Source organism: Vombatus ursinus, unplaced genomic scaffold (genome assembly GCF_900497805.2).
Source record: "Vombatus ursinus unplaced genomic scaffold, bare-nosed wombat genome assembly UNPS02007461.1, whole genome shotgun sequence".
NCBI classification, from domain to species: domain Eukaryota; kingdom Metazoa; phylum Chordata; class Mammalia; order Diprotodontia; family Vombatidae; genus Vombatus; species Vombatus ursinus.
The window spans coordinates 1,737-16,664 of NW_020947239.1; the positions used below are offsets into that span (position 1 = coordinate 1,737).

The following is a 14,928-nucleotide window of genomic DNA, read 5'->3' on the forward strand; positions in this document are numbered from 1 at the left end:
GGGATAAAAGAATCTCTTTTTTTTTTTAAAGGGGAGGATAATAGAAGGGAGGCAAATTGAGGGAGGGGGTAATCAGAAGCAAACACTTTTGAGGAGGGACAGGGTCAAAGGAGCGAACAGAATAAATGGGGGGGGCAGGATAGGATGGAAGGAAATATAGTTAGTCTTTCACAACATGACTATTATGGAAGTGTTTTGCATGACCACATATGGCTAACCTATATCAAATTGCTTGCCTTCTCAATGAGGGTGGGTGGGGAGGGAGGAAGGGAGAGAATTTGGAACTCAAAGTTTTAAAAATGAAAAAATTATTTTTACATGTAACTGGGAAATAAGATATACAGGCAAAGAGGTATAGAAATCTTTCCTTCTGTATAGGAAAATAGAAGGGGAAGGAGATAAGAGATGGGGGGGGTGATCACTAAAAGGGAGGCAAGATTAGAGGAAAGTATTTAGAATGCATGCTGTCTTGGGGAGAGATGTGAAGAAGATTTGGAACTCCAAATCTTGTGGAAGTGAATAAATGATAAATAAATAAATAAAAATTAATTAATTAATAAGGTGTTAGGAAAAAAAAAGGATTGGGGAGGAGAAAATGTCCTGATGCTAAAAAAGAAAGCCAGGAGGGGGTGGGGGTGGAGAGGGAGGAATCTGCAAGCTATAGGCCAGTGAATGTAACTTTGATTCCTGGCCAAATTCTAGAGTGTATTACCAAAAGAATGGTTAGAGAACATCTTAGAAAGGAAGCAGTAATTGTAAAAAACAAAACAGCTTGGTTTCATCATCATCATTGCAATCATGATAGCTGCCGTTTATATAGTGCTTTTAAGTTTCAAAGAACTTTACAGATATCTCCTTTTATTCTTATAACCACCCTGGGAGATAGGTGCTATTATTATTACCATTTGGTTGATGAGGAAACTGAAGTGGACAGTTAAGTGACTTGACCAGGGTCACACAGCTAGAAAGTATCTGAAGGGAGATTTGAATTCAGATCTTCTTGTCTCTAGGTCCATGCTGTAGCCACTGTGCCACAAACAGATCGTGAAAGACCAACCTTATTTCCTTTCTTGACAGTTACTACAGGGGAATGCTGTAAACATAGCTTGATGAAACATTTATTAAAGTCTTTCATGATATTCATATGGCAAAGATAGAAGGATGTGGAGTAAATCAGTAGACTCCAAATGAGGGCTGTGGAATGACCCACGGGGCATTTGATCAGTCATTTGGAGGATGGAAAGAAAGGTTATAACCCCTCTTCCCTCTCTTCCCATAGCCAATCATAAGCCTGTCTCCAGTAAAGCTGTACCACCACCTTCAACATTCCACTTTTTTGCCCACCTCTTGCTGCCAGGCTCTTGTGGGACTGCTGTGGGAATGGGCCCCTTAAGATGGTTCTGACCTAACCAGCTCAGGTACCCTGCAGCAGCTACAGGCTCTCCTCTCCCCCTCTACCTCCTGGCTGCAGCAGGGGCCCTCAGCAAGCAAGCTTTACCTTCGGGCAGTGATTGGTGAGTAAGCCCTTTCCATTCACTTGTTTTATTTTTTGATAGGAAAGCATGTAAGCACCACAGTAAGAGCAGGCATTGATGTGTTGTGATTATATTATACTCCCCTGCTTACATTTAAAGACCTTTACAATGTGGCTTCAACTTTCCTTTTCTGGGGTTATTTATTATACATAACTCCCTGTTGTGCACTCTTAGATCCAACCACACTGACCTTTTTGCTGTTTCTCACCCATGACGTTCCATTTCCCAGCTCTGCCTTTGCACAGGCTCTCCTACCTGCCTGGAATGCTCTTCCTCCTTACTTCTGCTTTTTGAAATACCCCTGATTTTCTTCAAAGCTCAACTCAAACACTATCTCTTATATATGAGACCTTTTGTGATCCTGAGTTCCTAGTGCCTCCTCACCCCATTACCCTGCATTTTATTGTGCATATACTACAAGTATGTGTACACGTTTTCACCTGCTTTAGAATGCAAGTTCCTTCATGTCAGAGATTTCCATTTTTTTTTCCCCATTGTATCACCAGCTCCTAGTGCAGTGCTGAGAGCCTGTAGTAGCCACTTGGTTGTTGATTGATTGACTGACTGGTAGTTAGGAGGACTTACCTGTGTTATTTGCAAGCTGTGTGTCCCTGGGAAAATCGCTTCATTATGAAGTTTTCTTGTCCCTAAAATGGGGATGATAATATCTACTTCACAGGATTGTTGTGAGGCTAAAAAGAATGTCAAGTACTTTGTAAACCTTAAATTGCTTTGTGAATGTCAGTTAAGATGATGATAACCTCTAAGGGCCTTTCCAACTCAGATTCTGTGATTCTCTGTGAAAGGTGTTGAAATGTAAAGAGAAGAGGGAAGTAAATGGGGGAGAAATGACATTTATATGCTATCTAAAATGATGAATGTACTTCTGTCATTAGCACACACGATAAAACTTATGAAATGCTTGTAATTCCTCTGTCCTGATAGCCTGCATGCCAAAGAGTATTAACAGTTTTTATATTCAGCTCTTATAATGGCTTAGTGTCTGACCTTGGAGATTTGACATTTTTCTGCCTCATTGTAGAATCTGAAGAATATATGCAATTAGACATTAGTAGGATTAGTATAATTAATGTTCATCACAACCTTCTTATTTGAAGGGATTTTGTGTGTGAGAGAGAAAGATCAGTTTTTCCCAGAATATTTCAAGTCTTTCTTTAATAAATTTGATTTAAAGTAACCGTGAGATCCAAGTCTTAAAAACAACAAAAGAAAAAGAGCTGAAAATTCAAAAATGTCCTTCCCTTAATTATCATTGTCATGTCTTAATACAGTTGCTTCATTACGCAGAATAAAATGAACTGATCAGATCTTGAAATGAATGCATACAAGTGACCTGGAGGAGCATAAACTACATATTAGGGCAAACCACTTTGATTATTGTATAATTTTAAATTCCATGTGTGCAGATTGAATGTAAATCAAATGTATTCTAGTTTAAAATATTCTTATAATGGGTATGGAAGTTATATCCATTTTACAGATGAAACTATTCAGAAGAAACTGAAACACAAAAGGATGAAGTAACTTGTCAAAGATTATACCCTCAATTTATTTATTTATTTTTTTAAGGCAGTTGGGGTTAAGTGACTTGCCCAAGGTCTCACAGCTAGTCATTACCTAGCTGCCCCATTACACCCTCAATTTAAAAAGAAAATTAATGATGTGTTTTGTTTTTACTTCTACATTTCCCACTGTATCATTCTCCCACGTTGTCCTAGAGAGCCATTCATTACAATAAAGAATTTTTTAAAAGGAAGAAAAAATTTAAACAGAACTAACCAGTTTAGCCCTGGTACTTGAGCTCATCCCAGTGCCAACCCCAGGCTTGCGTGGGAGGAGAGGAGAGGGCCTGGGTGCTGCCTTCCTAGGTAGCACGTGTTATCTGGGACAGTGTACTCTGATTGGGTCCCTTACTTAGAAAGGAAAAACCTGGGGTTCAGAACAGTTAATAGTTTATTAACTGTGTGCCTGCCACACAGCCCATATTCAAGTACTAAGTAGAAATTGGCTGGTGGTTTCATTAGAGTCACATGTTGACAAATTGTAGCTATTATAGGTGCTGGAGGCAAGTGTCAGAATGGATCAAATGTATTTACTAGCTGTGTAACCCTGGGCAAGTTACCTGAATTGGAATGCTGTCTCAGACACTTCCTAGATTTATGATTCTGGGTAATTCGTTTAACTGTTTTCAGCCTCAGTTTCCTCATCTGTACAATGTACTTTTGATAAAAGTGCCTACCTCACAAGGTGGTTGTTAAAATCATGTGAGATAATGTATGTAAAGTGCTTTATAAACCTTAAAGCAGCACATGAATGCCAGCTGCTATTCATTATCCTCATCATTACCACCACCATCATCATCATCATCATCATCATCATCAGAACAGAGCTTTGGTGTTGATACCTTGCAGTATTGTGAGGAGGCAGGCTAGGCCATTCACGTGTATGCATCTCACAGATTTTGTTTTCAAGTCCCACACGGTGCTTATCAAAAATATGTCTGGAGGAGTAGCTATGTGGTGCAGTGGATAGAGCTCTGGCCTTGAAATCAGGAGGACCTGAATTCAAATGCAGCCTTAGACATTTGACACTTACTAGCTGTATGACACTGGGCAAGTCACTTAACCCCAATTGCCTAAGCAAAAAAGTAAGTCCTAAGGATTTTCCCCCTTTTAGAGGCAGCTGGGTGTCACAGTGGATAGAGCACTGGCCCTGAAGTCAGGAGGACCTGAATTCAAATCCCGCCTCAGACATATAACACTTACTAGCTGTGTGACCCTGGGAAAGTCACTTAACCCTAATTGCCTAAAAAAAGAAAGAAAGAAATATGTCTAGGCTGTTTGGAAGAAACTATCAATTCAAAATGGACAGCTACAAGGTAGGCCAAGAAGATTTCAGCTAAAGAAAGGAAAGGCAAAATGAGAGATTTTTTAAAAGTAATGAAGGCCAAAATAATGTGAAACAAATATCAAGTGTAGTGTGAAGAAGCTCCAAAAGATATTTGCTCCAAAGACATCTCCTAAGATGGGAGTAGCTTAGGAGACAGCACCTGCCTCTGCCAAAGGTCCCTACCAAGAAAATTCCCACTAAGATAGTCAAGAGCTTAAAGGAAGCCCAGCTTAGAAGGATCTGAATGCCTAAGGCTAGAAGAGGCCAGCCCAGAAAGCATGAGCCCAAAAAGCAACCTCCCCAAAATCTAAAAAATAAGAGGCTGCTAGACATCAAATAAAGATCTCTGACTTAGAAAAAAAAACCACCTAAAACAAAAATAAACTAATCTATGTATGAAAAAAGTCTGATAGTCACAGCCATGTGTGCTTCCCTGCAAAGAAGCAGAAACTTTCTCATCTTTCTTATCTTCCCATCTTTCTCATTTCTTTTTTTGGGACCAAGTTTGGTCATTATGATTTTCATTATTCAGTTTGGATTGTTTTGTTGTTCTTTTCATTTACATTATTGTAGTTATTATTTATGTTGTTTTCCTGGCTCTACTTATTTCACTGTGCCTTGGTTCATGTTGTTTTCATGGTCCTCTATATCATAGATTTTTCATCTTTGTCATTTTGCTGGGTATGAGGTGAAATCTCAGGTTACAACTGATATTAATGTTATACCCAGGTTCTTTTCCTACTAAGCAAAAAGGAGTTAGTTTGGAGAGCTTTAAGATTAATGGTTCCACTGAAGGGTGAATCAAATTCCCAAAGGTTGAGAGATTATCTTTTATTGGAAGATAATTTTTACATTGCAACTTCTAGTGGTTTTGTTCCTCCCAAGTTTTATGCCCTGACCAGTAGTTTCTTCTTTCTTCTTCTTTTCCAGACCTTTTAGTCATTTTTTTCCTCATGTATTCTATTAAGCATATACCATGTGCCTTACTTTAGTGGTAATTTCATCCTTCAAAAGATGGAGGAAGCAACAAGTGGAAATTCTGTCCTAGAGCTGATTGTCACTAACAGGGAATAATTGTTTGCTAGGATGGAAATGATAAGGAACCCCAGGGTAAGTGAGCATTCCCCTAGAATTTGTGATGGAGAAGGAAGGAAGATCTGGGCATAGTCTGGCATACATTCTAGATTTGGGGAAAGAAAATTTCAAATGGTTCAAAGGAAAGATAGGTGGGAGCCTGTTTTTAAGAAGCAGAAGAGAACAGAGTACAAACTGTGTAATAGAGAATTTTGTTTCCTAGGAAAATTCTAGAACAAATCATTAATAAGATGATTGGTGAATACTTAGAAAGGGAAGCAGTGATTACAAAGAGCCAGTATGGCTTCATCAAGAATTGAGACATGTCAAACTAATGTCATTAACTTTTTTGATATGATTACTAAACTAATAGTTGAAGGAAATGCTGTGAATGTAGTTAACCCAGATCTTAGAAAAACTTTTTTGATAAAGGATCTTATACTATTCTTTTGGAGAAGACAGAGAGATATAGATTAAATAAAAAGACTCTGAACTAGTTGGGTGACAATCATACTTAAAGAGAGTATTTATTAATGGTTTCATGTCATCATGGCAGGAGGTCTCTAGTAGAATACCTGAGAAATCTTGGTGCTGTGCTGTTTAACACTTTTATCAGTGACTTGGATAATGCCAGAGATGGTATTGTTATTAGTTCTGCAGATGTCACAATGCTGGAAGATATAGCTAACATGTTAGCTAACAGTCAGGATGTTAAAAGATATTGACAAGCTAAAGCATTAGACTAAATCAAAGAAGTTGAAATTTGATAGGGACAAACATAAAGCCTTACTCTTGAATATAAAAATCAACTTCACAAGTATGAGATGGGGCAGTCATGGTTTGATAGGCATTCTAAAAAAGATCTGGAGGTTTTGGTGAACTGCAGAATCATTATGTGGAAGTCAAGAGAAGACTAGCTTTTAGAAATTGGGAAGTGATAGTTTCCCTGTGCTCTGTCCTTGTCATACTTTTTCTAGAGTATTGTGTTCAGTTCTGGGCACCATGGTTTAAGGAGGATATTGGCAAGCTGGAGAGTGTTCAGAGGAAGACAGCCAGGATGCTGATAGGTCTTGAATCCATGCTATATGCGAATCGTTTGAAGAGATGGGGCTTGTTTAGCCTGAGAAGACTTGAGGAATTTGATAGCTATCTTCAAGTATTTGAAAGGTTGTCATGTGCTTTGTCCATGTGTCTGTGGAGGACGGAGCAAGAAGCAATCGGTATAAGTTTCAGAGAGGCCAATTTTAGGTTTGATTTCAGGAAAAACTTCCAAACAATTATTCCTATTCAAAAATGTAATGTATCACCTAGAGATTTTGTGGGTTCTCCTTCCTTAAAGATCTTTTGGCAGATGCTATATGATTTCTTGTTTAATATATTCTTTCTCTTTGTGGGAGATTCTTTTTATGTATGGATTGGGCTAGGTGGACTTTGAAGTCTTTTGCAACTCTCAAATTCTGTGATTCTATGAATGACATTGTATATAACACAAAAGAATATAATATGTTATGCCTGCCATACATCAACAAACAACCCACTTCAGAAAATACTATACACAAGTGAAGCAGTTAAGTAATAATACCTGATTTGATATTTGAGAAGAGGAGGAAACTAGTGGGTGAATGGATCTGTTAAAGAAAGTCATGCAAAAGAAGCAAAACTTGAGCTGGGATCTGTGGGATGGATAGGATTTAGATGGGGAGAAAGGACATTTCAGTTGGAAGAAGTATGACTTTAGTCTTGGCATCTAGACAGTACATAATTTTTGGAGGAGCATGCCTAGGTTGACCAGAACAGAGAAGTCATCAGCATCTCTAACAGTTCCTGACATATAATAATATAATAATAAATGTGTGTTGATTCATTGATCTTCTTGAATGTGGGGAGATAAGGTTGGGTAAGTAGAGTGCAGCTGGATTGAGGGGAGGCTTGGATGGCAGGTTAAGGAGTTGTATTTTATCTTGTAAGCAATTTCATTGTTCAGTCATTTCAGTTGTTGTCTGACTCTTAATAAAAAAAAATTTGAGCAAGAGAGTGACATGATTAAATAGAAAGATTTAAAGATTAAAAAAATTTTAGAAAGATTGATCTGGTGGTGGTATTTTGGATCTACTAGAAAAGGTTAGCTTAGAAAGGGAAATGATTGGAGGCAGGGGAAGGATGTAGAGGTCTATTTCAGGAATTAGGCATGAAATGATAAGAACTTAGACTACAGTGGTAGCACTAAGAGTGGAAAGAAAGGAGACCGGCCAAGCTTGAAAAATAGGAGAGACCAGTACAACCTAGCTGCCCTTACAACTACTCCAGTAATGATCTAAGAAGACTGTTGGACAGAGCAGTGATTGGGAAAAAGAAGGGGAAGCTACAGTGGGTCATTTTTCCAGTCCAAGATCACAAATTTCAATTTATAGTTGTGACCAAGCCAGAAACTGTAAAACAAGGGAGAGCCAGATTTATGGATTCAGCATCCAAAGCTCAGAGCACAAAGCTGACCACAAACTCAACCTTGGGCCCAAGCCAACAGCATGGAGTCATACAAAGCTTTGAGAGAGGTCAGCCCAGAGTGGAACTCAAACTCAGGATTCCCAGGCCTGTAAATAGGGACTAAAAAAGACTCAGTGCCCCAAGCTCTGAGCTAGGCTAGTAGCACTAATATGCCTAGAGCTGATCATGGACTTAATCCCAAGCCCAAGCCTACAGTGAGAGGTCTCCCAGAGGGTCCAGGAGCATGGGCTCAGTACCCAGGACCCCTAGCATGCAACCAGAGTAGATCTTGGACTTGGTGCCCCACTTAGGAAAGCAGCACAAGGGTGCCTCCCAGAGGGACCGTGTTCACAGATTTAGCACCAAAAGAGCTTTCAGCTAGTCCATCAATGCTGGATTGTCTTAAACAGATCTCTGGGGAAAAAATGACACTGCTTGCCCACAAAAGCAATTAGACTTCCTAGAAGAAATGATGCAAGAGTTTTAAAAGTTGAATTTAAAAGGTATCATAAAATGAAACCAAAGGAAAGAATTGGAAAAGAAATGAGTTTCTGAAACATGCTACCCACCTCCTCACAGTGAAGGTGATGGACTCAGATTGCAGATTGAGACATTTTTTCAGACATGGCCAGGGTAGAAATTTGTTTTGCTCAACTGTATGGATTTGTAACAGGAGTTTTGGTTTTCTTTCTTTCTCATTGGGGGAGAAGAGGACATGGGTGGGAGAGAAGATGGATTTTCATTGATTAAGAAAATGAAAGAAATAAGAGCTACAGAGGAGAGACCTGAAATGAAAATTGGAAACAGTAACAGTTTCTCTAGAAAGTAGCATGAACCAAACAGAAGTTAATGACTACATGAGACGATAAGAAATAGTAAAACAAAGTCAAGGGATTGAAGAAGTAGAAGAAAATGTAAATTATCATATGAAAAATTATTGACCTGGAAAACAGATCAAGTAGAGAAAATTTAAGAATCATTGGACTACCTTTTAAAAGCAATGACCAAAAAAAAAAGAGCCTGGATATCATATTCAAGACACCATGAAAGAAAAATAGGACAAAGTGAAGAAAGAAAGAATCCATTGATCATTCTGAAAGAACTTCAAAAAGAAAACTCCTAAGAATGTTATAACCCAAATCCATAGTTTCCGGTCAAAGGAAAAATACCATAAGCAATCAGAAAGAGTTTAAGCCCTGAGAAACCATAGTCAGGATCACATATGATTTAGCAGCTGTAACCATAAAGGAGCAGAGAGTATGGGATACAATATTCCAAAAAACATAAGGAATAGGCCTACAATCAAGAATAATTTTACCCAGCAAAACAGTATAACTTTACAGTGGAATGGAATGGAATGTAATAGAGGACTTCCCAGAGTCCCTGATGAAAAGACTAGAGCTTATTAGAAACTTTTAAATATCAACACAGGAGTAAAGAGAAACATAAAAAAGTAAATACAAGTGAACAATCAAAAAGACTTTGTAAGGATGAAGTGTTGACCTTCAAGGTGGGAGTAGAGATAGGAAAGAAAACGATCCAAGAGTCCTGTAAGAACAGTGACAGTAGCAGGGGTCGTAGAAGGAATCAAATAAGATGGAGGGCCTGGGAGTGGTTTCTGTTATGTTTTGTCTTAAAAGGAGAAAGAAAGGGACTGTATATGTGTGTGTGGCAGGGAGATACATTAAAAAAGGTGGGAGAAGGAATGGAGAAAGGCTTCTTTTTAAGGAATGCAAGTATAAGTTTATATAGACAAAGAAGGGTTGGGGTGAGAAGGGCTTCTCTTAAACCTTACTTTGAACTGATGATGTCGAGTGAAGTGAGCAGAACCAGGAGAACAATTTATACTATAATAGCAACGTTGTAAAAATGAAAATTTTGAAAGACTTAGGAACTCTGATCAATACAGTGATTAACTGTGATTCTAGAGGACTCTGAGATCAGAGGACCAGGGTTCAAACCCCCACTCCCTGTGTATCTCAGGTCCAGTCACTAAATCTCCTGGGGTCTTCACCATTTCTTTCACCTGAAAGTGGTTAGACTAGCTAGCCTTTGAGGTCTCTTCCAGCTTTAAAACTAAGATTCTGTGAACCATTTCTTAAATACCAGGTACTGTGCTGAACTCTGGGGATACAAAGAAAAAAAATGAAACTGTCCCAGCCCTCAAGAAGCTTACATTCAATTGGACTGATCCTTCTTCCTCTCAACAGGAGTAGACATGGGAGAATGTTATCTTCAGGAGAGAAACAGGTTTCAGTTAAGATAATGATATGAAGGAAAGAGAGAAGGAAAAGTTCTGAGATTAAGGGGAATTTGCCTACAGTGGAACAGGGATTCCACAAGGCATGGTAGAGGGGATGAATTGGGGAGAGCAAACTTAGGTTAGGGAGAGAATATGAATTCAAGGCTTATAAAAAGTCCTAAGCAAATTGGTTTACACTGGAAGCAGTGATTAAGGAGAGTTTAAATGAAGAAACTTGTAGGAAACAAGAACGGGGCTTCATGAGTCAGTGTTCCAAACAGAGTATTGGCCAATTTGAGAAATTCTAATTCATTTGTGTTTTTTTCCATCTTTTTACTTCCTTTCTCTCTTCTGTCATAAGAATTGTGAGAAGTAATAATTATGTTAGTAATAATAATGTGAAAATTTTTCAGATATTTTAGAAAATAGTTTTGATTAAATATCACAGTTTTTTTTATTTTAATATCAATCAGCCGTTATATTTGAGGACATTTGGTGACTATTTGAAAATTATTTTTAAATTGTTATTAACTTCCACACTTCAGTGAAAAGTCTGGGGAACAAAGGAAAAGTAACTAAGACTCTACCAGAACTGTTGAGCTATGTTGACATTATTTTTTCTGATTAGGTAAAGCAAGCAACAAACACCGTTTTGGGGGTTGTACACAATTCAAGAAACTGAGAGATGATGCCCTGCCTAGAATAGAAGTTGTATGAATGTTAGAACAGAGCCTATTTTCAAGGAAAAGTTCTGTAAATTGTAGTGTTTCTATTCAATTGTATTATAAGAAATCCCAGTGTGGATTTACTGAATTAACAGCATTACTATTAACACACAGAAATGCTTTCAAAGACATATGTATGCCAGGAACAATAATGAAAAATGAATAAAGTGAATGTTGAATGCATTCTACCTTACTGGTGTCCTTCCTTCTCTTTGTTTCTTCTCTTTTTTTCATTCTCGTACTACATTCTTCATTAAGCACATGAAGCTCTGTAGCTCTCTCCACAGTATCATTTGCCTTTGCTTTCTGAAGGATAAAAAAAATCAGCTTGTGAAAGGGAAAGGTGATACCAAGGGTAAACCTGTAAATTAATGCAAATCTTTCTCTGCTTAGTTAGTAAAAACATGCAATCAAATTTATGCAGAAACTGTTGATTTAAACCAAAAGAAACAATAGCTTTTGAGAACATTGAATGCCATTTTCTTATTCAAAGTGTTAACACATTGTTACTCAGTTTGGTAGTTCAGTGACTAAATCATTGACTGTTGTAATGTTTGGGGGCATAAGGAATATATTAGTCCTCTGTAAGGGAGGGGAGATATATTTGTCAAACCCAGGCCTTGTTCTTTCAGAAGTAGCAACACTCCCTTGCAAAATTCTGTTAAGTTTTTGAAGTTGCAGAGTATTAGATTTCATTACATTTATATCACTGAAAAAACTAGCTATAGGCTTTTAGAATCTGTGTTTAGCTTTTGAAAATAAAAGGTTCAAGTGATTCCTCTATTCTTTTTTTTTTAATTTTGTTAATAGTATTTTATGTTTTCTATTTTATTTATTTTATCTATTTAAAGATAATTTTCAGCATTCATTTTTATTAATTATTATTAATATTAATATTTAATATGATTTAATATTAATTAATATAATAATTATTAAAGTTTTTCTATTTTATTTATTTTATCTATTTAAAGATAGTTTTCAGCATTCATTTTTATAAGATTATGAGTTCCACATTTTTCTCCTTCCCTCTCCAACGGCAAGCAGTCTGATATAGGTCATTCTTATGCAATCGTATTAAACATATTTCCACATTAATCATGTTGTGAAAGAAGTGATTTCTGTATTCTCAATGAAATTGATTCTGTGAGTCTTTTCAGATTAATTTAGTTATTCCTTAAGCAAAATACAAAGACATTTTTGCTTGAGAGAGATCAATAGAATATCACTCCCGAATTTGAATAGTACACTTTTCATATATAGTAAGACATCACAAGATGAAGTGATTGTTGATTCTTTTCCCTTATCAGGTTTACCTGTCTGTCCTGAACTGATGAGGGAGCGTATTCCTAAAACCAAAGATGTGGGACACTTTTTATCTGTCACTGGGACAGTCATTCGTACCAGTATGGTGAAGGTTCTGGAGTATGAACGGGATTACATGTGTAACAAGTGCAAACACATTTTTGTGGTCAAAGCTGACTTTGAGCAGCATTATACATTCTGCCGTCCATCATCATGCCCCAACAAAGAAGGCTGCAATTCTTCTAAATTCACTTGTCTGTCAGGCTCATCTTCTTCTCCTACACGCTGTAGAGATTATCAAGAAATAAAAATTCAGGAACAGGTAAGAAAACTGGGAAATATGGAAGGACATAAATTAATTTGAAGAAATAGAATAATTTTTTACTCTCAATTATATTAAAGCTCCTGCTGTTTTGTTTTTTGTTTTTTTTTAAGGGGATAGAGAGCTGGGCTCAAATGAGATAATAATTGTAAAATGCTTAGCACAGTGCCTGGTACATAGTAGATGCTATATAAATGGTATCGATGATGGAGAAGATGATGATGACAACGACCTGGGTTCAAATCCAGCTTCGTACATTTATTAAGGGGTGACCATTGTTCAGCCTCATTTTCTTCATCTTTGAAAGGGGGATGATAATAACTAGCACTTCAAAGAGTTGTTTTGAGAAATCAATGAGATAATACATGTAAAGCATGTTATTAAGCACTTACTGAGTGCTTACTATGTGCCAGGCACTTAGGCAAGGAATTCAAAGAAAGGCAACAACAGTCCTTGAGGGAATCAGTCAATCATCAAGCATTTACTTAGTGCCTGCTATGTGCCAGGTGTGGGGCTAGGTGCCAGGGACACACCCATCCCTCCATTTAAAACAATCTCTGCCCTCATGTAGCTTTCAGTATTCTTTGAAACAAAATGTTTATATAGTGATTCATCTATAGCTTTAGTGAACTTTGAGACCTTAATTTGGTATGATTTCCCCTCTCTTTTATTCCCACCTAACCTAGCCCTTATCTTCTTCCCTTCTCATCTAGGCTGTTATAACAGTTTCCTAACTTGTCTTACTATCTCCAGTCTGTCCCTTCTCTCACTTATCTTTAATTTCTTCCTAAATAGTCTTGGTATAATTTTTTTATTTGATTGTCACTCTTCCTTCTCTTAAAAACCAGCTTCTCATTTCCTATCAAATAAAGCATAAATTCTTGATCTTGGTTGGAGGCTACATTTCTGGCCTTATGTCATAACATTTTCCTTGCTGTGTCCTACGTATTCCATTTTGTCTTGTCCTCTTCCATCTCTTTGCCCGTGCTTTATGCTGCCCCTCTGCCTGTAATGGACTCTTCCTTCTCGTCCCCCTCTTTTGAAGTTCTTCCCTTCAGTTCATGATCCAAATAAGATCCTACTTTTATGAAGCCTTCCATCTTCCACAATTGAAGGTAATCTCCTCATCCTAAGACTTCTCAGAGCACTTTTCTTGGACCTTTTCCATATATATATAAAATTTGTTCCTGCTTTTTCTCTCTGCTCCAGTTAGTTTAGAATCTTTTGGGAGCAGGAACCATGTCATATTTTTGTATCTTTAATATCTATTGCAGTGCCTCACACATAGTAGGAACTTGAAACATTTTGAAATAAAAATACCATAAAAAAATCCTCAACTTTGAAATTAACTGTGATTCATATTAGACAAACAGTTCTTTGAGAAATGGATTCTTTAGTTTGACAAATAGAACTATCAGGATTTAACCAGATGGCATTTTTTCCTTTGTTCCAGATCTGTGATTTCATTGGTTTGGGAAAACTCCTGGTCTTGAACTCCCTCTACCAATGCAGATAACCAGCTATTCTGCAATTTATATATTTAGAGAGTTGCCCAGGTCACTAAAGATGACATAGACAATACATATAAAAGATTGTATGTCAAAGACAGACTTGAGCCAAGGTCTTCCTGACTCCCAAGGCTGACTTTTTATGTAAACTTATTAAATATCCTTTTTCTTTTTTTTCCTCCTTTAGGTCCAAAGGCTATCTGTGGGAAGTATTCCACGATCTATGAAAGTTGTCCTAGAAGATGACTTAGTAGACAGTTGTAAATCTGGTGAGAATTAAGGGGAATTTCCTATATGCCCTTTTTGCAAAGAACTTTTCATTTTCCAGAACCTTTGAAATTATTAACCCTTATGTGGGGGTGGTGGAAATCAGGGGTGGAGATGGGAGAAGTGAAGTAAAGGCTTCATAGGATCGTAGATTTAGAGCTGACTTTAGAGGCCAGTAACAATAACGGTAGTAATAATAGCTAGCATTTATATAGCACTTTAAGCTTTGCAAATCACTTTACAAATATTTCTTTGTCCTCACAAAAACCCTGGGTGGTAGGTGCTGGTAGTGTCCTTATTTTTAAAATGAGAAAATAGAGGCGGACAGGTTAAATGGCTTTTCCAGAGTCACACAGCTAGTTATTGTCTGAGGCTGGATTTGAACTCAGGTCTTCCTGACTGTAAGCACTGTAATCTCTCCTCTGTGCCATCCGTTGCCCAGCAAATAACACATAGTACATAGTCAGTGCTTAATAAATGCTTGTAGATTTACTGTGTAGAATTTTGACATACTTCAGAGTGAAGGTTGTGGTAAATCACTTGGAGATTTATCAGATAA

General features: G+C 37.4%; 1 protein-coding gene across 1 annotated transcript; it reads left to right on the top strand.

The window, feature by feature from the left end:
- The first annotated feature begins 1,284 nt into the window (after positions 1-1,284).
- Positions 1,285-14,622, top strand: LOC114033823 (DNA helicase MCM9-like). The gene is made up of 3 exons (XM_027849428.1): positions 1,285-1,514; positions 12,278-12,594; positions 14,290-14,622. The coding sequence occupies exons 2-3, from the start codon at positions 12,301-12,303 to the stop codon at positions 14,380-14,382; spliced, it is 387 nt and encodes a 128-aa protein (XP_027705229.1). The 5' UTR covers positions 1,285-1,514; positions 12,278-12,300; the 3' UTR covers positions 14,383-14,622.
- The last annotated feature ends 306 nt before the right edge of the window (positions 14,623-14,928 follow it).

Coding starts and splice junctions, on each gene's coding strand:
- LOC114033823 (XM_027849428.1), top strand. CDS start 12,301: ATGAGGGAGCGTATTCCTAAAACCAAAGATGTGGGACACTTTTTATCT. Junction 12,595..14,289: donor AAATAAAAATTCAGGAACAG/GTAAGAAAACTG, acceptor TTCCTCCTTTAG/GTCCAAAGGCTATCTGTGGG.